Source organism: Acyrthosiphon pisum, chromosome A1, assembly GCF_005508785.2.
Source record: "Acyrthosiphon pisum isolate AL4f chromosome A1, pea_aphid_22Mar2018_4r6ur, whole genome shotgun sequence".
NCBI classification, from domain to species: Eukaryota; Metazoa; Arthropoda; class Insecta; order Hemiptera; family Aphididae; genus Acyrthosiphon; species Acyrthosiphon pisum.
Genome location: NC_042494.1, coordinates 89,516,966 through 89,544,172, shown reverse-complemented (window position 1 = coordinate 89,544,172; position 27,207 = coordinate 89,516,966). Strand labels below are relative to the sequence as shown.

The 27,207-nt window shown below is 31.3% G+C and overlaps 1 protein-coding gene across 5 annotated transcripts in view; it reads left to right on the top strand.

Moving 5' to 3' along the window:
• Positions 1 to 27,207, top strand: part of LOC100574941 (connectin) — a 299,097-nt gene that overhangs the window by 179,093 nt on the left and 92,797 nt on the right. For 2 of the 5 annotated variants that reach the window (XM_029487729.1, XM_029487727.1), the window contains exon 4: positions 24,075 to 24,151. The exons of the other annotated variants lie outside the window; for them this stretch is intronic. In XM_029487729.1, coding sequence (XP_029343589.1) covers positions 24,075 to 24,151 — 77 coding nt within the window. The remainder of the gene's footprint in view (positions 1 to 24,074; positions 24,152 to 27,207) is intronic. 5 annotated transcript variants of the gene reach the window in all.

Genomic DNA, 27,207 nt, shown 5'->3' with positions numbered 1-27,207 from the left:
TACCAGTTGTTTAAATTTACATTTTCTTTATATAGTTTTATTTTCAAAATATTTCACTAATTTTTAATCTATTTATAGGCATTTGAATTAATCGATTTTTTTTGATTTTTTTTTTATAAATGTTGATAAAAAAAAATTATCTGGGACAAAATACTTGAAAATTTAATAGAAGGGTCCACATATGTTGTTCTAACTCACATTCAAAAATTATAAAAATACATAGGCACAATTTTTTTTTATAAGCGTTTATAAGTGCTAATATTGACGAAAATCGTCAAAATCATGAATATTTGCTAATTGCTCTGTAGTTAAAAATGTATAAACTATTTTTTATTAAAAGCTAAGAATTGAAAATTTAATACTAGGTTGTCCACAAGTTGAGCTTAGAATAATTATAAAAAAAATTGATCCCAATTGAAAAATAAAATACTTGTTTCAAAATAGAATATATTACAATATTTAAAAATAATATATCCTAGACTGACAAATCATCTCCGTTCAGAATCGTTTTTCGTATACAATGATATAATATCATTGGATTCAAATTTAATTCCATCCATTACAGTAACCCACTTGTAACCTACTGTACAGTAGAGCGACATCCACGACTTACCCGCTTTTTTTTATATTTAATATTTTGATGTATCTATTATAACTCTATACGTATTAAATATTTATAAACTATAATTAATTATATGTTTTTAAAATATAAATATACGGAGAGAGATTAAAACGGGGAAATTGAAATGTTCAAATGTGCCGGGAGCAGTCGTGACTGCTATATAGGCGCGGTGTATAGTGGTTTGGAACTTAACTCTTGACCATGGTAGTGGTGGGTGTTTGGGGACTTTGGTAGGATAATAATATATATATCTAGGCATCCAGATCCAGCTATAGTAAATAGATGGGCGGCGATGCTGTGGTAACTCGATGAGGGACGACAGTCGTCGTCTAATCACCTAAAGGTCGACTCAACCGCCGGTGGCGGGTGGCTGGAGGTTAGTTGGGGGTTGGTTAGACGAGGCAAAAAGCTTCTAATTGGCAATTCGCCATAATCTAATCGGTTTTTACCTTTATATATATATACAATATCCTTGCACGCGTGTGACGTGAATCGAATTCGATTAAGTCTCCAGCGCCTCCTGCAGGTCGTCGTGTGCTTTAGTATAATACACACAATGTATCCTCTTAAGTGCATTGTGTGTGTGTGTGTGTGTGTGTGTGTGTGTGTGTGTGTGTGTGTGTGTGCGTGTGTGCGTGCGTCTTTCGTCGTCGGTGATGCGATTCCCATCGGGATCTCTCGCCACGGCCGTTTTCCACCGTGCTTTATACAAATTCAATCCAATAATTGTCTCTGATCCTCCTCATCCGCCGTGCGTACCTACAACAAAGTGCAGCGCACGGTCGCTTTACTCGCTGGTCGACTTTACAAGAACACAATAATATATATAACATATGAATTCGTTATACAAAATATACATCAGACAACAGTGACATCCCTCTAAGCCACTTAACTCTATACGAGGAGATTGCTGTAGAAGGACAAAGCTACTAAATACTATAATAATATTATGTTACTATCCAACTTGATGTATTGTAGTGAAAGAAACATCAAAATAAACGTCCAAAAATATGATATTTTTTTTTTTAACACTTGATCCCTGTATTATATATTAATATATTATTAACTGTATAGTTTTAAAGAAAAATACTTTTGCTTAAGTATGTTGCAAGACTCCAATTATATGCAATATTCAACCTTCAGCAATATATTGTAATGTAACTAGTGCATACATTATAAGTAGGTACCTATATAAATATATAATAGTATAGGTACCTAATATATTATTATGATGCGCTTTTTTTTTTTACTTTTTCTCGATAATTATAATTGCAGTTGCGTGGACCTCGAACACAGCTATTATATATACAGCCGAATACAATGATCCGGCAATGAGCAATTTTCCCGGGGGCTGATTTATACGACCCGGAGAGTTTAATGGGTCGATTTGGCAAAGTGTGTCTTTTACCGCAGAAAATATTGTCGGATATGGTTTTTTTTGTTTTGTCGCTCTTCGCTTTTGTCCGTTTTATTTACGGCACACATAAATCCAAGTGCCGTTTCAGCACAGTAGCTTACGAAAACCCAAAGTTTACTAATTATTTCCATTTACAGAGTGTATATCGCGTAGTGTGCCCGAATTGCTACATGCGTATTCCAAATAATAATAATATTATTATTGTCGTTATCGAACGTTTAGAAAACATTAATTTTTATTCATTCGGAGGTTCATTAAAATAATTAATGTTAGTACATAAAATCTAAAACAGCACGAGAATATAGCATTAGTCTTATAACAAAGACATTTAGGTTACTTTGTTTTTTTATTTTTAGACACACAAACGCACATTTTATACATATTACATAATATTTACGAGCACCGAAATTCGTGACTGTAATGTTTTAAAAGTAGATTACCGTCATCTATAAGTATACCTATACAATAATCCCAAGTGGTCAGTGTAGGTATACGCGGACAAAAAACACAAAATTACCGTGGAATGAATTGTACGTGCGTCAAAAAAATATGTTAATCGTTTAAAATTTCCATTGTATATCAGTTTTTATGAAAATCGTGATAATATTGTTAAACGACCAAACCAACAATCCGGAAACTACAAATTCGCCGTTGTCGCGTCGGGTGCGATTCTGGTTACGATTATAATAGGTCGAGGTGAGTCGCTATTTCGAAGTTGAAAGAGGATTAAAAAAAAAGCGCTTCAACTTATATTATTATTGTGTTATTCGATATAGCTTATTCAAAATTTTTTAAAACTAAGTCTAAACTTTGAGGTATGCAATGAAAAAACCTTTTTGAAAGTTTACTAAACAACATATTATGCATAGTATATTTAATATAATATTGTGTTTATAAAATAACTTGACTTTTTACATTGAGTACTAAATTTAAAACAAGTTAGGAAAGCTCACTCGTGGACCGAGCTATTTCCCGGTTTCTAATAACGTATTTTCATTTAAAACAATAAACTATAATTCCATGCATTAAATTTAAAAAGAAATTGTTATTCTTTATATTTTTTTAATATGGGCTAACTGTACTTGTTTAACAGAAATATGTGCTCGGGTATGGTACTCGCGACTCGTGATATGTGTCATTTTCAGTACCAGTACAACTATTTGCATCAATATAATAAACAACTTTTCTTAATGTGTCAACGAAAATGTGTACACTTTAACTGCACCATTTATCTTCGATATAACGAGAGTAGAATTTCATTGAGGTTTATGACAATTTAAAATAAAATAAAAAAACTTTGAAATAACAAATTTTTCGAGTTAGGTATCAAAATTCTTTGACCGTGTATAATATATTAATATATGATTGATATTATATTTAAAGCACAAACTGCATATGGGTAGCCTTTTTTCAATTTTTTTTTTTTGTATTTTATATTATACTATATAATAGTGATTGTATTTTCGACCATTTATAATGCATACATTAGAAGTGCATAATAATCTGGTATAATAATAATCGAACAACGGGGAAAAGAAGAAAGGCATGCCCGTTCATTACAATGTACAAATACACACTCATATACAAACATAATATGTATACATTATATTATATTATACGTATGTGTGTATTATGTGTATGTATCGCATCCTATAATATTATATATATAATGTGCGGGAAACGAAAAAAAACCGCAATCATACACGACACATATTATTTCGTATATATTACAAATACGAACGCACACAATATTATATATTATAGACTATATAGTAATAATAATAATAATAATGCGATTTCGCCTTCTAATCCACCGGCGGCGACCGTGGCGCATACTCGTGTATATATATTATATCGTTTGTGTTATTACACGTACTTTTCGTGTTCAACACACACACACACACACACACGAACGCGGAAAACAATATGAAAAATAAATAACTGTAAAAAAAAAATAACCAACAACAACAAAAATCGCTGCCGACATCGCGTGCGCTGCCACCGCGTATATGATAATATCGTATATTTTTTTTCCACGTCCGCGTGTATACTTATATTGCATTATAACAACCACCGAATCGCACGCTACCACCGCTACCAACGACCGGGTATGGCGACGACGCGGGCGTGGGATGCAATAAAAATGATATTAACCTCTCTCTCTCTCTTTCTCTCCGCGCCCGCGAATAAAATATATATTTTATATCGGTCGTATATAATATATTACCTACGATAGCGCCGCGTTTTAATAAACTTTCGACGATATATACACACACACACACACACAAACACATATATATATATATATGAGGTAAGTATCTACAAAGCGAACGAAATTTTTTTCGGGTCGGCGAGACACGAAACTTGGCGCGTGCCCGTGTGAACGCGCACGTCGGATTTATTCATTACGAGTGCAGTGCGATAATAAATAATAATAATATTATTATTATCGTATTTCATTTTCGTTCCCGTGAGGGCTTATAAACGCGTTAAACGCGCGCGATGACTGCAACTGTGACGTGCACCTCTCTACGTGAACATTTACCTAGGTACACCAATCCGTTCTTCACAGATACTACAGCTGTGATTATACGAAATACATAATATCGTAGACTGCAGTTGTTTTGTAGAAGGCGATATCCAAAACTATAATCTTGTGGAATATCATACCTTTCTACCACTCACCCACCCAACAATAATACCCGACTATAGGTTGTGTGGCCTCGCACTGTTTTTATACTATATTAGATATATTAAATTTACAAGCTCGAGTGATTGATAAAACATTAGTTATAATTAGGGTTAGGATATGTATGAACTAAAAAATGAATGAATATAATATATTATGCACTTATGAGTTATGCACTAAAAACCAGCTAAATATGCAATAAAAAATAAACAAATTATTGGACAAAAAATAAAATAAACATATAGACAAATTGAAAAAACCGAAAAAAATTAAATAAAATATAAAAAAAATTAAAAAGAGTTGCATTGAATAATTAAAGTTAGTTTTAAATGTTCCGCTGTAAATCTTCGTCTGTTTGGTGCTAGTACGTTTTTGAATCTATTTAACGATAAATCTCTATGTAAAAAACTGTATTTATTTAAATTATTATAAAACACGAAACGCGCAATATAAGGTACTCTACATTGGTCGTAGACAAGATGGAAACTTCTGTTAAAATATCTGATAAAATTGTAATGGCTCGCATTTTAAGATAAGTTTTGACTGTCACAGTTGACAATACTCCGTAGGTACCTATAATAGGTGTAACCATAGTGAATTCTCAACAATAAATAAGTGATAATCTGTGAAATACAAATAATCAAACTTATATAAGATTCAGTAATATATAAAATTAAGGTGTTTTACAGCATTTTGCATCGAAAACCGTCAAATATTTGCTTGAAAACAGAAAAAACACAAATTATACATTTTAAAAAAAAAAAATGGCAAAATATGCAATTATATGCAAAATAAAATTTTGATATTTTAAATACAGATATCATGAAACATATTTCTGTATAAGAATGGATGCTATTAGACAACCTAAAAAAATATGCAAAATCATAAACATCCTAACCCTAATTATAATCTACCGATATCCAATGATCCACCCACTTAACTAAAACGATGATCTGTAACAGTAGTCACTGCGAGGCCCGAGTATGGACTTCAGCGCTTTAGGTCATATTATGTAAGTGCAAATCTCTTTACAAACGTTTGAATTATGTTTCCCTCGTTGTTGTGAACTGAGTAAGTTATTGGATAAATTTAAAGTTCAATTTTTTACATTTTATGTCTTTGCTTTGGCACATAGAACGAAAAACGTTACGTTACATATTAATATGACAACCATTTATATATTATTTTGAGATTTTCGTCCGTGTGTGTCTCCATATTACCATGGCAACCAATTATATATATATTTTTGAAATTTTGCAAATTTTGCTTATATGAAGTTAGCAAACTTGCTACTGTATTTATAATTGGAAATATGTTGAGAATTGTTTGCAAATTAAATAAAATTGTTATTATTATCGCGCTCGACATTTTAATGCTGCGGGGTGACGAGAACGATAAACATACTAGATGGCTAGTAACACACGTCGTTGTCTGGGAGATTTCTGGGAGATTTTCTGGGAGATCGGTCTCTGTGTTGGAAGATTTGAATTTAGCTCATTACCACTTCTCGATTAAATCCTAACGTACTCGCACATACTATCTTCGTTCAAAAAATAAATTATGGCAACAAATTATTATAACATCAACCGCGCCGCGGTAAACATAATATTACTAGAAATGTTAGAAGAAATTATGGTCAACAAAATGGAAGGAACTTACGCCGACGAAACCGATGAATGTCTCGTGCGATTAGCCGCTCCTCTTTTATCTGCCATTGATACGGTCACCACTACAGCAAGTGGCGACGTTCAGACCCCGGAGTCGGAGCCTGAAGGGAGAAATCCGACTCTTGGAGACGCAGATGGAGAAGAGTTGGCCGAAGACGTCGAGACGCCTGTCTCCTCGCATGGTGATGGAGTGCCGAGCGGCGATGCGCTGCCGTCTGCAGCAGAGTCGGAGCTTGCTCCGATCTCAGACGCAGCACCGCTCGGCAACGGCGACACGGTACGGGAAGACAAAAATTCGAAACTTTTGGAAGCAGAAGTAGAGGACAATTCCGTTTTATGTCCAGAAGACGAGTCGGATGAAAAAATCGAGCCGGCCAGGGGAGAGGCTGTATTTAATAATTTTGGTGAGCTGGTGGTTGGTTAGACCCGGCGGCGGAAGCACCCGCAATCTGCGATCCGCCTCGTACGAGGTGAAAGAGCGTCCGACGCTTTTTCCGCGGTCTGTGCTGCTTCTGCCGATAATAAGATGTCCGAATCTTGTCCCCCTGGGTGAAGACGATGGACAGGATGACGGCGACGGAATGGACGGAGGGGAGGATGCGAGAAATAGCACGGACGGTGCGCGGCGGTAAGTCACCCGCGCACGTTCTCCGACCGGCACCCGCAGCGCGACGATGACGCGCGAGACCCTGTGGCGGTTCGGCTAGTGCCCGACCGCAGTTATGGTCACGTGGAGCGACGGCGACGGAAGACGACGACGGTGCGGCGGCTAGTAGACGTAGAGGCACGGGCAACGATTCCGCCCACAGACGATGACGACGGCGATGGCGACTCGGTATAAGACGGCAGCGGCGGAGACCTCGGCACGGGGTGAGTGGTACGGAGATTTGCGTGCTAGGAACACGGGGACGACAGCGGTGCCGGACTCGCAGAAACTTAACCATTTCAGGGTCTGGCGGCGCGCGGCGGCCGAAGGGACAACGCCAGGGCGAAGATTACCGCCGTCCATCGCCATCAACCGTGGTCGCCCCCTGTGGCCGTCTCGGTCAGACCTCGCTGGCTGGGCAAGGTCGTCAAGCGTCCGAGCAAACGCGCCAGCGACACTCGTAAACCCGCGGGACAGGTTGGAGAACATGCAGAGGTAACCAGCTGGCCAGTTACCGAGTAACAACTCCTAAGTTATAAAAAAAATATTTGAACTATTAGAATTTATGTTGCAATCTAAGCGAGCCAAGATTATGGTGGCCAGAAACACTACATTTCCGCACCAATCACCATCTCGCATCCTCTCCCCTTGTTTATTGTGTCTATCCTGTCCGTCGTATTTTTTTTTTTTATTTAAATTTAAGTTATTCAAAATTATTAAATTGTTCACATATTTTTGGCCCTTTTATCATAATAAATATATTTTGATCTGAACAAAAAAATATTGTTTCTTTTTTTTCGTTTTGTCGAGTGTATCAATTGTTACAGATTTAACGACTAAAAAATCGTTAAAATATATATAAATATAAAATATAAATATATATTTTAAATAAAAAAACTCGTTAATCGATCATACAAAGTATAATAACCGTAGACCTGCAGTATAAACGCTACACAGATATTATAATATGTTCCAAGAAATTTTAAAAATGCCTTGCCTACTTATAATAATATAATAATAATGTTTAGTTTATTGTTATTTCAAAAATTACAATTTAAAAACATAATATAATAGAATGTGAAAAAATTTGTCTCCAAAAGCCGTAGCTTGTGGGGAGACAAGAGTTCAATGCTCCTTAATTTTATGAATTATCCTTAACAATACTATTTAGAGATTTAAATACATTTAAGCATAAAAAACAAAAAAAAATAAAGATAAAGATAAATAATAACATAGTGATATACAGTAGTGTATTAAAAGACAAATTGTTAAAGTGGTTATATAAAAGTAACTCTAAGTAACTAATTTTATTAGTTTCTATTCAAGTTGTGATATTGTTACTTTATAGATAACATACTTTTTATAAAGGGTAAAATTATCAAAACTGTTAATATTGATACTGTCGTATACTGTTGACAGTATCGTCACTATTTATTATTTAATATATATGTAATATAGGTGGGAATATTTTACATTGTAAATTATTGACATAGGTCAGGCCAGCGAAGCGATATGTGCTGAGGCAGCAATGATATTTTACTATATATAACCGCCGTACGCGCAGGCAAGGGGGGCCCCGTTGTCTCTGAGTGAGTCGGCGAGAACGGGCTACGTCGGTCTGAATTCGCGAAGTGTTTAATTTATGTTTGTTTTAAAATTCAATAAAAGTGTTTCCGACCAATAAAACCCGAGTTGAGTATTATTTCTAAGTCTTCCTTTGAATATTGGAACAGTACTCAGACCCCACACCTATAGTCAATGAGGTTTATTACAAACTGAACAGTGCTCTGGTTGTGGCATCCTAATAGTCATTCCAATTTAGGGAACGGATGTAAGATCGACTAAACGCATACCATCGTACCTCAAAAGCTAACAGTGCATTAATCTGAATTCATTCTAGAGATAGTCATTAGCTTAGAGTATACGGAGGTAAGGCATATAGTTGGTTCATCGCGTATTATCCAATACGGGTGATATTACAATACAAAGATAATTATAATAATATAAACTAATATAATATGGGTTTCTTTTACCGAATTCACTATTACATTTGAACATTTGAAAAGTATTGTTTACAATTTGGCGAGTATCATAATTGTGTTCAAAATTAAACTATTTATGATTATAAGTATAAATTGCATAAAACTTCTTTAATATATAGTTGTTTAAGGTTGAGTAATTTATAAGTTTTATATATAATATCATTATTTGTGCGAAATGGTAATTTAAAGGAAATTCTAAGTAGCGAATTTATTGTCGATGTAAGTTTTTTAAGATGTGTAATATAAGCTCCTCCCCAAGCTGAAATCCCATAACTAAAAATAGATTGAGCAAGTGCACAAAAAACCATTCGCATGGTAATTGGCAATAAGATATTCTTTAGAGACTTGAATTTATAGAAAAGACTTCTAATTTTTTATTCAGTTATACCAATATGAGTATCCCATTTTAAGTACTTATCAAAAGTTACACCTAGGTATTTAATTGAGTCAACCGATTTAATATTAGTACAATTACAACTAAAGTTATCATTATTTGGAGATTTCACTTTAAAACAATTTAAATGATGTATTTTTATACCGTCGATAATTTGAGGGTTTTTTTTGAAATCGTGAAAGAAATACAGGTTTTTTCATAGTTTATTTCAAGAGAATTTAAACTAAACCATTTATTGACATCAGACATAATTTGTGTCGCTATAGAAACTAGAGCGTCTTTATTTTTATCATTGATTAGTATAGTGGTATCATCAGCAAAACACGTAATCAATCCATCACAATTTAAATCTAGAAGATCATTAATATAAACAATGAAAAGTAGAGGTCCCAGCACGGTTCCTTGTGGAACTCTATAATTTAAAGTGTTATAGTTGCTAAATGTATTATTTATTTTAACCCTTTGGTTACGATTTGTTAAAAAGCTTTTAATGAGATTGTTTGAAACACCACGAATTCCATAATTTTCTAGTTTTTTTAATAATAAATTATGATCTACAGAATCAAAGGCTTTTTTAACATCGAGAAAGATTCCAATTACAAAATCACCCTCATCAAGTTTTTTATGGATGTTGCTAACAATATATTGTAACGCTTTAGATGTACCTTTATTTTTTCTGAAGCCAAATTGGTTTTCAGTGAAAATTTGTGACGCGTCAAGAAACTCATATAACCTTGATTTAATACATTTTTCAAGCACTTGAGCTAAAGTGAAAGTAAAAGATATTGGGCGATAATTTGTACAAATATTTTTATTTCCCTGTTTAAAGAGTGGAATTATAGTAGTTTCCATAAGTGCATTTGGGAAAATTCCAGAAGTTAATGACAAATTAAAAATATATTCTAAAGGTATAATAATTTCATCGATAATATGCTTCAAAACAAAGTTTGTTAGACCATATATATAAAAAGAGTTGTGCTCTTTACTATTGAGGATATAATTTTTAATTTTATCTTTAGAGATAGGCCTAAGAAAAACAGAGTTTATATTAGTTTTGTAATTAGAATTGTTTATAGTGATATTTGATGTTGAAAGTAATTTAATTTTTTTGGCGATATTTTCACCTATATTTGTAAAAAAATTATTGAATTTATTGGCAATATATTTGCTTTCATGAATAATATTATTATGATTATGTTCATCTATTAACGATGCAACATTAGTTATAGTTTTTTTATTATCTTTATTATTTATTGATTCCTTAATTAAATTGCATACCTTTTGTGTATTTCCTTGTGCTATAATTATTTCCTTAGAAAAAATAAATCTTTAGCAGATTTAATAAATTTTGTTAGTAAGTTTCTATTTATTTTGTAGCTAGATTTGAGTTAAGTATTGAAAGGTTGTTGTTTAATTGTATTAAACATTTTATCTCTGTGCCTCATCGATACAATTATGCCTGTAGTGACCCATTTTTTAATTTTATACTTAAATTTAGCTTGGTGAAATTGTTTGGTAGTAGTGGAAAAATTAATTATTTATTTTATAAAAGAACGAATTTATTGCATTATTGATATCACTTGTATTAACAACATCATACCATGTTTTTTCTTTACATAATTTTTTAAGTAGATCAAAATTTATACGTTCGACTTTTTTATTTTCAGCAATTTCACTAACGTTTATGCTTCCATTTTTAGTTTTATTTAAAGTGAGAATTACAGTATAATGGTCAGTAATAGTATTTTTACATACATATCCCTTAACAGTATCAAGACAAAGACAATCTTTATAAAAAATATGGTCAATACAAGATGACGAGCTATTTAATAAATTGTATCTAGTAGTATTATTAATGCATGATTTAAAACCAAAAGTAGATAAGACATTAAGATAACTAAAAGTATCAACGGTATCTAGCTGTAAATTAATATTTACGTCTCCACAAAAAATAACTGAGTCTTTTGCAGTAAAATTATTTAAGTAATTTTCTACACTATCGATAAAAAGATTTTGTGATAGACTTGGTGAGCGATATACACATATTATATTGAATAAAGAATTATTTTTTAATAGATTAAAGTTTATTGAGCTACAATGATCAATTACATCGTAATTAATAGTATTTACATTTATTGTGTTTCTAATATAAATGGAGATACCATCAGACTTATTTAATTTCCTATAATAATTATAATTTATGTACCCTTCTATTTCAAACTATAAAGAATTATCATCTAGCCAAGTTCCAACCAGACAAATAACATCGAAGATAACTTCACAATTATTCAAGAATATAATAAATTCATCAAAATGTTTACAAATACTACGTATGTTCATACACAGTAAAGAAAATTCATTAGTTTTATTATGAATATCATTTAAATTATTTATATTGTATGTACTATATTCTAAATTAGACTTTGTGTCTAAAAAATACTAATACATGTTATAACAATATAGGTACTTATTATTCAATATTTTCCCAAAGAACTTTTACCTTTTGTTCTTCGTCCATTTTTTGTAGAATCTCTAAATTTGAAATTTTGAACGCTTGTCCATCCATTTGTTTTCTGATGAATATTCCTCCTGAGTTCGACCAAGTGTATTTGAAGTTGTAGTTTTTTGCAATTTCCTTAGCAGTCCATAATAGCTTTTTATTGTAATGAGTTAATTAATCATTTATGTAAATATTCGAATCTTCAAAACTTGAATGGAGGTGCTTTGCGGTTACTGGGTTTTTATTTTTATGACGAAGTTTAATATTATTTAATAATGAATATTTAACGGTTTTTGAGCAAAACTGCACAAAAATATTTCATCTTTGTTTTTATATGAATTTTATTGATTTTTTATGAATGTAAAATATCGCTAGGTTTAATTTCATAGTTTATACCGTTAGCTATTTTTTTTACAATTTCTGACACATTTTCATTTGCAGTTTTTGGAACTCGAGAAATTTCAATATTATTGATCATAGAAGCTTGTTCAGCATTACAAATATTGCCTTTGAGAAAATTTACTTCTTTCTCAAGTTTATTACATTTTTGTTCATAAAATTCAATTTTATTTTCCATGACCGATATTTTTTTAACAGCCGATTCTAGTTGTGAACTAAAATCATCAATAGAATCAGAACAAAATGTAATCGATGTTTCAATAGTTACCATATTTTTTGAAAGTACTTCAATCTTTTGTAACACATTTCTAAAGTCAGTTTTTACTGAGTCAAGATCATAATTTAAATTGGATTCATCCACATATGAAATATCAGTTTTTTTATTACGAGTAGAAATATTTTTCAACTTACTCAAGCAAAGATCACAATTCCAGAACTCTTTATTGATTTTGTAATTTGTCAGTGTTTTAAGTTTAGTGCATACCGGATGATAATTTGTATCACATGTAATACACACAGCCGATTTAGCTGGAGAAATAACAGTATTGCACTTGCCACAAGACATTATTATCGAAGTAATATTGCCTAAAGATTAGATAAGAGAGCGCACTGAACACTAATCGAAACACACGACCAATTAGGACAACCGACCGAAGCGAACTTATATAATATTTATATAATATTATGTTGTAATCGACTTAGTCAAAATATTTATATTCAAATATAATATGCTATATATCAGTTAAAAATGTATTATTATTTATTTAAATCTTATCGTAGGTATGGGAATAATAATTTGGCATATTTTATTATATTATATATAATATAGAAACAGCCAACAGTACAGGAGTTTAAATTACAGAAAAATCCCGTTGGGAATGAATTCGGACGTCTGTTGCATAAAATATATCCAGAAACGATTGTGATGTCGATTTTTAAGTGCTAAAACCAATTTCAGTTGTAGTCAAAACCGATAGTAAAGATCGAGCACACAAGGTCGGAGGTGGCGCTCACAGATTATATAGTATTACAATTTGGCATTTGCAAGTATAAGAAATACCAGACAAAAATCAATGTGCCGCCTGTAAGTGCAATACCTATACGAGAGAGTTCAAAACACAACGTATCCGCCGACGTTTTTATTGCAGTGGATACATGAAGATATGCAAGTCGAGAGTAATATAAAACAAATGAACCTATTGTAATAATCGTTTGTCAATTTATAGGATTTGCATTAGAACTTCTGATATACATTTGTATTGGAATGCTGTCTACGTTTTTGGAGATTTTAGGCAATGAATAACGAAGTTTCCTACAATAGCAACCCAACAAAACTTCAGAAATAATACATTTACCAAATTATCATCGCATATACTCTGCGCGAAAATTAATGGAACAGAGTTCCATAAAATTGTAGTTAACCATTCAGACATTTATTATTTTCAAATGACAAACTTCAGCTGCCTATTCCATCTGTAAATCGAGGCATGTTGTGGGTGATAAGAATTGAAAACAAATTTAAAAAGAAAAGAAAAAATGATTAATCGATATGAAGTCGTGTTTAAGGAAATGAAAAATAATATTAAGGTATATACATTTACGTCAAAAACTATTGAAATGTTATGCACTCGAACATGATTTTTGGGCTCAAATTAAAAATATAATCGATAAAATTTCGAGAAAGTATACTTCACTTGACAAATTGATAAACTTAACGCGCTTACCTATATGGCTATGTAAAATACCAAACTGATAAATCAGTATATTATCAAAAGTCATACAGAATATTGAATTCTCATCATAAAGTTAATTTAAACATGACACTCGTATAAGTAAGACTACGGTCTACGACTACAACTGTAAAATATTATCCTAGTCACTGCCCTTCGAAGGACAGCAACCGTAATGTTCGTTGTTGGTCACACGAAACCAAAAAATTCTAAACCACTCGGAAGGTCTCACACTTTATTATTTTTACCAATACCTATACGCGAGCTACATACATAATTTAAATGCGACGCGCGGGTATGTAAACAGTTTAGATCTTTAGTACGAACAAAAATGTACAAATTCTAACGACAAATGGCTGAAATTTATATATATTTTTTTTTCATTCCTTATAATAAATAACTGTCTCCCTTCGGATCTTTGAAGGGTTCTCGCACACACTGCGCTGTGCGTGCAGTATACATGTATTTGTGAATGTTCGGCAGATAGATAGGTATGCGCTACATTTATGGAGTAGGTTTGTTTTTATTTGTTTTCGCACACTGCAGCCAAATTTTTCAAAAAAATACAATAGACAGAGTGATTCACCAAGCATGCTCATTCCTATTTTTCCTTTAATAAATGAATGTATACAAATTCTGGTTTTTGGAATTTTTAAATATACTATAAGACCGTATTTTAAAATTTTTAAGATTTTTTGTACTACTTAAGTAGTGTCTTGTGGCGATACAAACTTCTATTTTTTTAAAATAGGACCCACATGTTTATTATTAACTATTTAATGAATAATTTTTCTTGACGTATCAAAATCTAAGTTCAAAAGTGTAGTTTTTCAGTTATGAAATATTAAGTAATTTTTGCACAAAGGATAATTATAGGTTGATGATAATGGGTTTGGAAGATATGGGAGCTATGGAATTAAAAAAAAAAAATTATAATTTACAATAATCAATCAATATTTATAATTTATAAAACTGGTCCAACTATAATACATAAGATCTGATATTACATATACGTATTTCATATTATAATAAAACCAATTTTTAAAACAAAAATTGTAATAACTGAAAAACTGTTGCTTTCATTTTTGAATTAAATACACCAAAATTGCCAAAAAAGTATGCGTTAAATAATTTACAATAAAAGCGGAAGGTTTTCATTCGAGAAACGGAAATTTGTAGCAACACAGGACACTCTTTAAGTAGCATGAAAACATTTTAAGAATTAAAAAATATAATCTTTAATCGAAATTCCAAAAATAATAATTTAAATATATTTATTATTAATTGAAAAAAAAAAGTGAATTACCCTGTATATTCTAGCATATAGTCGTTGATAAGGGTTTATTTTTTTGTATAATATATTATTAATTATTATGTAAATATTTGATGAAAACAATTAAATGTATCTAAAAAATATTAATTGACACGTTTAGTATTATAATTATATCTTTGTTATAAAATGTCATCCGATAAATCACTTTGTACTGTAACTTTTTTGCCAGTTGCTTTATTATAATATGGTAGGTATAAACCGTTTGTCGGACCCTACCTAAATAAATTATATGCCCAGTAAGAAATCATTACCACTTACAAAGAGGTTCCGTCTGCGATTTTAACGATTTTCCGACTAGAGGGGAACAAACAAAAAACACTTTCCGGTGAGTACCTGCAACAACAACAACAACTGTGACCGTTATTCATTCGATATAATATATAATATATACCTACGTCATTATGTCAATTAAATTATTAATTCGATACACCTACTACGTCCATTCGTCGCGGTTTTGATCCTCCGCGAATCTCTGAGTTTTGGTACACAACCGTAAAGGTAGGTACCTATATAGAGCCATTCCACGTGGTATAGACCTATTAGATTCTGGGTGCAACGTTATAATTATTAATTTATAGTGGTACATTGTACCTGTCTATATTCTGCAGCATACTGCAATGTCTGATACTAAATTATGCAAAAATTAATTTTTAAAACGATTAGATGCTTTCATACAATATCCATAACGCATTAACGCGTATACAATAATATATAAATACATATTTATTACTTACATAATATTATCGGGTGGATAACGCGAAGACTAAAATAGAATATTTATTATACAAAGTAAGGTACAAATCCGACTTTCCTCTTATCATGAGTGTATTCAAATTATCATTCGTGGAACTTTTAAATATACCAATGGGCCATATTATAAAATTGTAGATTTCTTAAACCGTCGAAATAGTATCATGTAACGATACCAACGTATTGTTTTTCAAATGATTATCGGCCTTTTGGCTATTTTTAATCAATATTGTTAATCACACGACTTTTATGAAAAAAAATGTATGTATTTTAATCGAAATTCAAACGATTAGTGTTCAAATTATTTAACTCTGTGTACCAAGGAATAAGGATAATAACTATAATAGGTCAATTATAGTGGATTTAAACAATAAGGGGGCTATGATGATTTGAAAATTTAAATGATTAAGCTAAATTTGTAAAAATGTTCAAGTATTATATGTACTAGATCCAATTTTCCATTAGTTTTATTTTTTGTGAAAACATTTTTAAGGACAAACATTTTTTAGTATATACATATTTATAACCCAAAAACTTTTCATTCGAATTTTGATTTATATACATCTTAATGTTCAAAAAGCATCTGAATAATAATGTACAGCAGAAAAGGGTTGGTTTTCATTTGGAAAAAAAAGAAGTTTGTTTCGCCTGAAGACTCTTTTTAAATGGTATGAAAATCTAAATAATTGAAAATAATATGGTTCTTAAGTAAATAATAATATACATGTAAACGTTAAAAATCAGAATTTCATTTAATTATTATCAAATGAAACAATGTGGGAGAGCATACTTGGTGAATTGTCATCCTGTATATTATATAACCTTAAGCATTTAAAAAAAAATACCTATACTTTTACCTACATTTGAATATTTTATTATCAGTTTCGACTTTCGACTAAAATATTCGTCAGTATTATAGTATGTGTTGCTACGCCATTTCATTGAAGTTTTTTTTAATTGTGTACGTACTTAGTGAGTTTCTTAATCTTACTTTTTCTTAATTGATTTGCAGGATACTATGTAATTTAATTGAAAAATGTATTATACATTCAATACAGTCCTGAGTTTAATTTATATAATGTACATAGTCGTATAAGATATAAGTTATAACTATATAAATACATTATACCTATATAATCTATATTATATGTTACGTTCATTGGATGATAACATAATTGTATAATACATATTGTTGCCCTCGACCATATAGTTCGATGTACATATGTTTTCGTTGAATATTAATAGGTAATTCTGGCAAAGCTCAATTTGAATTATAAATTTATAATTACTATCGTCAAAATTTACCGTCCACGTATATTATATTTGCATTAAAAATGCAGTGCACATAGTGGCGTGTTTGTGTATTGTGGCCTATTAAAACCATTGTATTGTGAAAAGCGCATTATAACTGTATTGGGAACATTTAATTTCATGACGATTTCAATGTTTTTCGTAGTGATAAAATGAGAAAAACGTGTATAATACGACACGCTGTTCGAACGGCTTGATTTCCAACGATTTCAGGTCAATTTCGTATTTATGATATGTAATGATTTTTTTAGGTTATGGTTAGTGCGCTGGACACTTCGCACTGCCTCAAACTACTTTATTACAATAACGGAATGGTTTGAATGTAGTCGAGATACGTTTATGGGAAATGTATAGATAAATGCGATTATTATGTAATGTTGCACATCGATAAACAATCGGATCGCATGTATATCTGGTGTTCTTGTAAATGTATTTAAAATTTAAAATGTAGGAATTTAAACGTTTAAAGTCGAATGTTAATTTTTAATAATTGTAGCCACTGTCAAGATTGATTATCTTCAACATATAAAATAAAAATAAAAATAGCGCTCCGAAACGAACACGTTTTATTTTACGTCGAAAAGAATGATATAATTAGATAATGTTTTATTACAGTGGAAAAGATACACATAAACTGAAGGGACAACGACCAGACAGACATCTCAGTTTCACCAAAATGACAAAATCCGTTTTTAATTAACATTATAAAAAAAATACATTTCCAGTACAAATACCTTCGGTAAAATGTCGTAGTGATAACTAAAAAAGCGGGTAAGTGGATGTCGTTCTAATGTACAGTAGGTAACAAGTGGGTCACTGTACAATGGATGGTATTGCATTTGAATTCAATAAATAATATCATTGTATACGAAAAACGATTCTGAGCGGAAAGGGAGACGGTTTGTTCCTAACCTTACTTAACCATTCAGTGGCGTTTTGTACAATCCAGTTTTTTTATTGTTCTTGCTATGTTCCTCGTGTATAATTTTTATGTCAATATTTGATGATCCCATGCCAGCGCGCTCGTCCATTGGTAGAGGGCTTGGCCTGTCCATTATGTATTGGACTAGATCGTTGATCAGGTCCTCTACCGTGAGGCCTCTTTGGTTTGCAGTAGTGCAGTACTATTGTAGTCTGCGCACATGTCTCATGTTATTTTTTTTTAATAATGTCCGTATTGTCAAGCCATATGGATGGGGTGCCGGCTGGAAAACTACAGATTAAGAAAATTGAAAAAAATCTAAAATGCTCTCAAATAATTAAAATAATTTTAAAAGATTATACTTTCACATCTTATAGTGTAAACTAACTATTTATACTGAATTAAACGATACGTACCTAATTTTCCACAACACATACAATTTTAGTATTTGTTATCTTATTAAATTTTTGCTAATCAATAAAAGTTTTAAAAAAAAGTTGTTTTTCCAAAAAAATTCTGATTGTATTTTAACTGTTATTTATTTGCAAAAATGTCCGTCTCTAGGGGTCCGTTATAAGAAGGTTTTACTTTAGTTGAATTACATACAAATAAATTACATACATATAAATTTACTTATAGCAGCGGGGAATACCGCTCAAATGTCACCTAAATTGTGATGTACCGATTTGCCTATACAACGCGTCAGTCAGGTCATAAGAAATATAATAATAATATAATCCTTCAATCTTTTTTTTTTTCATTACTTTTATATTGTATTAACCTTACACTGTGAACTTCCATGCGTACACGTATATCTCTCGCATTATAATTTAATATTGCCACTTTGTCTACTGCTCTTAGCATACTATTATACGATATAATCAAATATATTATACGTTATATAGAGTTTTTCAGTGACACGTCCAGCACGGGCACTCTTATCGAGTCACCTATCCCTTTTCCTTTTAAATCATGTATGACGATACCAAGGCTTTTGCGGCGCCTGTTGTGCTGTGTTTCCTAGGACCGACCTCTGAGATGCAAAATCGTTATCATTATTATACGAATACAACGCGTTCATTATTTGTTATAAGCGGACGTAAGTAATACATTTTTTGGTTTTTACATATTTCAATCTTGATTTGTGACAACAAAACGGTCTTTTAATACGCAATATAGGTAGGTACATATTGTTATTTATAGCTTTATAAAAACTGGCTCCTCACGTGCTTAACTCCATCCTGGAGGAGGTCACGGCGTGAACAGTCGTTAGTAGACCGTGTTCCGCGTCAAATTTTTGTTAACTGACGATGTGCATCAAAGGCGCCTCATAATAAAATTGGTTGTACACGATACTTTTGACACCTGCACAGTCATATTATATATTTTTATATTTGTCGAAATTGTTGCCCTTTACAAACATCATCGCGTTTTTGCTCAGAGCGCTGATATAATAACTTTTTTAATGCCCGCCGGCATGTGTTTCTCAAACCGTCTATTGTTATATACGTCATAACATTATAACTTATAATCAATTGAGCTGGCTCGGTCATAAATCATAATATATAATATTATCTAAAGAATTATAGAAAGATCTCTTGTAAAACGTATTTCATAGCAAGTACCTTGACTGTGTCAACTTAAGACGCAGAGGTGGCAGAACTTGTGGAATGTATATATTTTATTTTTGATCTAAATCTAGAAACCAAAATCTATTATTTTCATATATCTACATGAAAATGTGGTGATAAATCGGTCAAAAGTTATTCTGGTAATGATACTGTGCAGTATTGTAATAATACACAATATAAATATTATATAATATAACAATTTATAATTATAGATTGCCCATTATAATACCTACCTGTCGCTCCGCCTCACTTTTGCAGTCCTCGGACTCACGTACAGTTAGCTATAATACATGCAACTATAATGTTTATAATTAATTATTAACTGTAGCAACAATGTATAAAGCATAATATTATGAAAATATATATTATTTTCATAATTTTGTAATTATACCTCAGCAGATCTTCAATTTCAGTGTTTTTCAGTCGATTCTTCTTTAGTGAAACTCTACAGTTGCTTAAATCGTATGTTTTAACGTACTATATACCTGTATAATATTATGTTGTATTTCGAGTAAATTATATTATATAGATCAAAAACTCTTGAAATGAAGACTCTGTTGATTTTACCGTAAAATAATATTCATCATGGCATGACTTGATTGTTAAAGAAGATCATTTTTTATTTCATCGCGTGCATTATTTTACTCTTACTGAAATTTATACTACATAAAGTATCATTATAAATGTTAAGACTTCCACTTATAATAAAATAACAATTATAGCTCCTTCAATTGTCAGTTTAGGACGCGGAACACGTCGTATATTCGATGTAGGAGAATCTTCAGTCGCCATATATAATATATATATATATATATATGTACTGATAATTATACTTTTAAGTTAGTTATATTTTTTAATACACTTAACTTAAATATTTACAAAATATCCCTTTTAGTTATTTTAGGTAATCATCTTAGTTAGTAGTTATAACTAAGTAAGAAATTATAGTATCAATGTGCATCACGTCACCGAGTCAATGGTGGCCGTCAACTATTCATAAATAATTATAAACTCTTAAAAGTTTCTTTGATACCTACTATATAAATAATATTAAAAATATAATTACAGCAGTGGTTTATTTCTTGCTAAAAAAAAAAAAAAAATAAACTTGTAACATTTTTTAAATTAACTTATGGCCTTATGACCTTTTTTGTGACTTTGATCATATAATTCGCCTTTTCCTCGGAAAAACATACTCTCATTTCGATGAATTTAAAGATGTCCTTTCCTTTAATCACCTAAATTCATAATTCATCAAATGAAAATGTATTATTATATTATACTGATTTATTTTCCATCACCCAACCGAACTATATATTTAATTATATATAATGAAAGATATCTTTCTTTTACCATTAATAGCTTCGAACTCGATGTAATTAATTAAACCAAACATTAAAATAACCAAAGAGAATTTTTCTAGTAATTCATGCTGACTTTTTTATATTATTATATACATATTGTTTTATTTATTTATTTTTTAATACTTTTCTCAATTGCATACAAAATAATTCATACAAAGAATTGAAAACATGAATTTATTAAAATGATGATCTTTCTTCTGTAAGAAATAGAGCTTGTATTGAAGGTAGAGAGGTAACTGTTTCATAATATATTGATAATTTTAACCCTAGATCACACGCATTTAAAATATTCACGAGAATATACGCACACGGTCTTTTTGTCACACACAGTATGGCGTAAATCATAGTCAACTAACAAGTCGCAATAAAAATATAATAACTATCAATTTCGTTTATCGAGCAGTAATTATTAGAAACACAGTTTAAAAATAACCCATAATTGATTTTTTACGATCACGCACACGGTCTTTTTGACCGTATATTAATACATAATGTCTGCTAATGAACTTTGAACACTTCTATATTACTGGCATCAGATCGTATACAGTTAGGAGTTGTATCTAATGTTAGTTTATCATCTAATTAGAAGTTATCCAGATTAGGTTAGGTTAATATTTTGTATTTTTGAAACAATGAACAAAATTCTAAAAGCCCGGTCTTTTTGACCGTGAAGCGTGTGCTCTAATGTTAACATAAGATTATATATATATACATGAACAAATAAAATAAAATCGGATCTGGGATAATCATCAATAGATCCACACTTAAGCTAGAGACATAAATAACCATTTGATAACTGATATTTTGATTTTTGGCTTTAGAATATTTACAGATGATCTTTTTTTTGTAATAACCAGGCATAGAATTAAAATAATTAGAACCTAGCTAGCACACGAATCTTTGATCGAGAGATTTTTCGAAAAAAATTACTTTGGTATCAGAAGCTGTAGTTTCTCTTTTATTTACCATTTCACCAATTATGTTGTTATCATGTAGGTGCGTATTATTATTTATTACCTACAAAGTAATATAATAATAGTTTTGCGCGTACCTATCTATATATTATAGTGTCTATACATAATAGGTATATATTACATATATTATTATTATTTTTATTATTATTTGCATTTACATTTATTATACCTTAGAATATGTGTATATTATTATGTAGATTGTAGGCGCATCGCTGAGAGTTGTGGCCAGGAAAAAACCGTTTGACGTTTCGTGTTCGTCAAAAGTAATGACGTGGTACTGAAAATATGTGCACGCGTCGTGCAGCGGTGCACGAGAATATAGATAGGTAGGTGGGTAATCAGTGAGCGGGTGGGGTGGAAGTCACAGTGAGAAGCGGGAAGCGGGAAGTGAACAAAAAACAAAACGAAAAAAAGGATAAGAGCGAAATGTACTACGACGGCGAAGGAATAAAGTTTTTCGAATGGGTCTCCCGAGTTTCAATAATGTTTACGATTATTGGCGCTGTTGTTCTGCGACGGCGGCGGCGGCACGGCGAGTGAAATAGCGACGCGTTCAGAGGGAAGATGAACGCAAAACACGAAAAAAAAAATAAATACGAAAACAAAAAGGATTGTCAGACAAAACGTTCTCGGAGGAGCTGAACCACGATCTCGTATAATAAACTCTCTCCGGGTGTACTCATATATATAGTAGCTATGGTAAGTCGCCGTCGTACATAGGTATATATATATGTATGTATTTCGACTCGATTAAGTGTCGAGTGTAACCTACACTTGATATTATTGTTATTATTGCGTCGTCTTCTAATGGACGTTAATTTGACGATTTACCGGGCATCGTTTGCGCACGGTAAAATATATATTTTTTAAAACCTACACGTCAACAGGTACAATGTACGTACCTACATCGTACAATTTATAGGTACTAACGATTAAATTGTATACAATGAAATATCCCAAAGTGGTTACTTCTAATAAGACTTTTTTTATGAGGGGGACAAACTACAAACTTTCTACAAACTGAACCCTCTGAATAGCGGACAAAATTTCAGTCACCGACAATGTTCGCTATTTAAAGATTTCAATGTATTACGATGATATACATGGTGTCTCTGTTGTACTTTTAGTGGTATACTATAAGTAACCTCGTTTAATATAATAATGTATGAATATTTGATTTTACTTGTTGTTGTTGTTGTTGTTGTTATTGTTATTAGATACATGTGGCAAGGGCGTAGTTGTTGTTTTTAGGATTGGGATACATATTATTATGAGCTAAAGTCCTACCATATAAGAATTTAGAATAACCTGCTAAATGCTCTCCCTCATACGTGTATTTGATTGTAATATCATATTTTTTTTATCTTGATTACTTGTCAAAACGATCTGCAAATCGCGTCTCCTATATTCCATTCGGAGAGGCTGCGCCGCTAATCGAATGACATACAGTGACAATTTGCTTGATAACAAACCGACGAAAATACGCATTAGTACTTATGACAAATATGCTTAATTATGGTAAAAATCGTCACACGGCGCGTCACGTAATTGTTTTAACAAGGTTTTCCTCGGATTTTCCAAACCTCCGAATCTATTATTAATGTGTAACCATTTGCATTGAATTAATTTCATCGTGCATTATTCATTCGCAATACTAATAATTTCATTGTTTTCATTTTTCAGGTAAGACACGGTTTAATGTACAACTTATATACATTATTTCTCCTCCGAATTATCTCTTCGCAACTCTTTTGATTACTGTAAGTACATATAATATAATATTGATTCATACTATATCCTCACATATAGGTAGTTGTTGCATACGTATGTAATGCGTATGTTTAGAATTTTTAATATTTTGAGTATATTGTATAATTATTATATATTATAATATTATATGACCTAACGATGGCCAACATAATATTATGTGCACCACGAACTGCTGTTAGTGCAGCACGTTCCGAACTAGCTTATAGCAGGGCCCGTTTAAAACAAATTAAAAAAAACACAAACTATTTGGATACATTTTCGTGATCCGCTTGGAACAAATGATATTTCGCAACATTCCCTTTGTTATAATAAGCTATAAAAGTTATAATATTTCAGATCATCAGTTACGATTTCACTAAAATGTATTATCAGTTTATAAACGATAATACTTTAATTTATATTATATCCTTATTACGTTTAAAATCGTCGTGGTATACGGTATGCAGTTATTTTATCAAGGTTTTTCGGATTTTCATACACTCTTCCATATTATTACTGAAATATGAAAATACTTTAATTTATTTTTTTCTAAATAACGAACATTTCGAAACAGTCTATTCTGATTTCCTACGAGGAACTAATCATTATTTAGAGCATCCTATGTTGCTGTGCAACTCGGTGTGTAAACTTCGGGAAATTAGAGATACGTGTCGTCGGGCTCGAACTACTAGGAAGTGATCAAGACTCGTTTCGCTACTGCTTATCCCAATATATTATAATACGGACGAAGAAAAAGCGTTTGAAAATAGTTGAACATTATAAACTAAAGATTTCATAAAACGATAATTTTCTTATGTAAATAATAGATCCAAACGGGTTGTCGATATGATTTTTTTCCAGTTGATTCAAAGCTGCATATTTTGACCGGTGGACAGGTTGTCTACCCTATATTTTCACAGTGCAAATATTGTTACGAAATCGTGTGAAATAATCACATGAAATTATATTTTTTTACAGTCTGATAACTTTACGGTGATATTGTTGTTATATTATAATATTATCATTTGTGAGCCGTACATGCGGAAAAAGTTTTTTTTTCTACGGTGCGTGTTTAAAGTTTTAATTATTTGCACGTATATAACGGATATGCATTTGATATGATCGTAAACGTCGACCGATATGATAAAACTTTTCGTTTTATTTTTTTGCAGATAATAATTTGTATAATAAAATAGTAGTACAACAATCACAAGATATTATTTGGAGTTATTAATCGGCAACGTTACCGTATAAGTACCTATAATGGCAACCAGGCACAGATCCAGAGTACAGTTCTGGGCAGGGGGGCGGGGGGTCAATAATTTTATTAGACAATATAAAATACAATATACATTGATTACAAATACAGCAGATATTTATAGTATTTATAATCAATTTTAGTATCCAGTAGTATAGACTCGTCATAAGTCTTGGGGATTAGTCTATCCGGCAAAAGTAGTATGATTCGAATGTGTTGTACTGTTTTTTTTTTTGGTTACCTATACGTAAGCTAGTAGAATTTGAGACGGTTTAATTGTATTGTATTATTTAAAACTCACAATTTATATTACAATAATATTATGTCAGAGTTAAATGAATGTACTCGTCGTTGAATAGAATTAGTTTTTGGATTTCTTTAAGAGTAGATAATAATAATATATGAATTAGGTGATTCTAAATAGTACCTATGTATAGTTTTGGCATATTTCATTGTATAATAAATAATAACACATAAAATATAATATAAATCACTACCGGATGGCGGACATAAAAATTTTAAAAAATGTAGTTGAACATTTTGACGTAAAAGCGGTGAACACGGAGCGACGTGCTAAACTGTACGAGGCGTGTATAAACGGTGTTTATTTAATGATTTAAAAACAATTATTTTAATAATAATAATTTAATATTAACGCGAAAATTATAAACAAATTCGCTAGAAAATCAACACGCACACAGGCAGGTACTCAATCACGATGTCGTCAAAGGTCTTACTTGCATAATACTAACTGCGGTCGTGAATGGAACAATCCGGTTCAAGTAAACTCGCAGACACATTTTAATCATGATAAACGTAATACCTATAATATAATAACAATATATTATAAACTAAAATGTTTAGGAGCACGTCATGAGGGACGGACGGAGAGTGTCTGACAACATGGGGTATAGATGAACGGTTCATTGATTTTATTATTTCACACGGCGCGGCGTCGTATTATATTATTGTTTTATTTACTCGCACACCCCCCGATGGCCGTATTAGAATTACTACGATGCGATCTCACCCTAGCTGTCAATATTATACAGAACCCTAATATGGATATGATATGCTATATATATAGAATATGTAAATGTATGTAAGTACATATATACGAACGCCAAATAAGTTATAAAAACAAATATTCTATGGGGATGGATCGGAGGTAAAAAAACATAAATCTTGCAGGTTTTTTAATATGTTGTGTTATTGTATAGCCAAACTTTGGTAATAACACAAACAATAAAAAATCAAAGTTTGCGAATCACCGTGTTTATCTTTGAAAATTCGTACTAACAAACACGTCATTACCTATAATATAATAGTAATTATTATTGTGAAAAACGTAAACTTTAAGTGTTAACTATTTAAATATTGGTTTTCAGTTAAATATATCATTATACATATATAGAATGTATATATATTCTACATATTAATATAGGTACAGCGTTATTACTGATCCACCAAGCATACTCACCACAATTTCTTCTTAAATTTTCGTCGTACATAATCAAAACTTGAATACGTAGTTTCTCAGTTATTTAACTTGGTGTACTATGGATATTAGTTCCATGATGATGGGTTTGGAAGATACAGGATAGATGGTGATGTGAACACTTTAGTAACTACTATTTATTAATAAATACATCAGAATTTATAATTTGTAAAAATGGTCCAAGTATAATAAATACTAGATGTAAAATTACGTTTATTTAATCTTCTTTTAAAACCATTTTGAGGATACAACGATCCTTATAGTAGTCAGTACAGACATTTTAATAACTGAGAAACTACTTGTTTGAATCT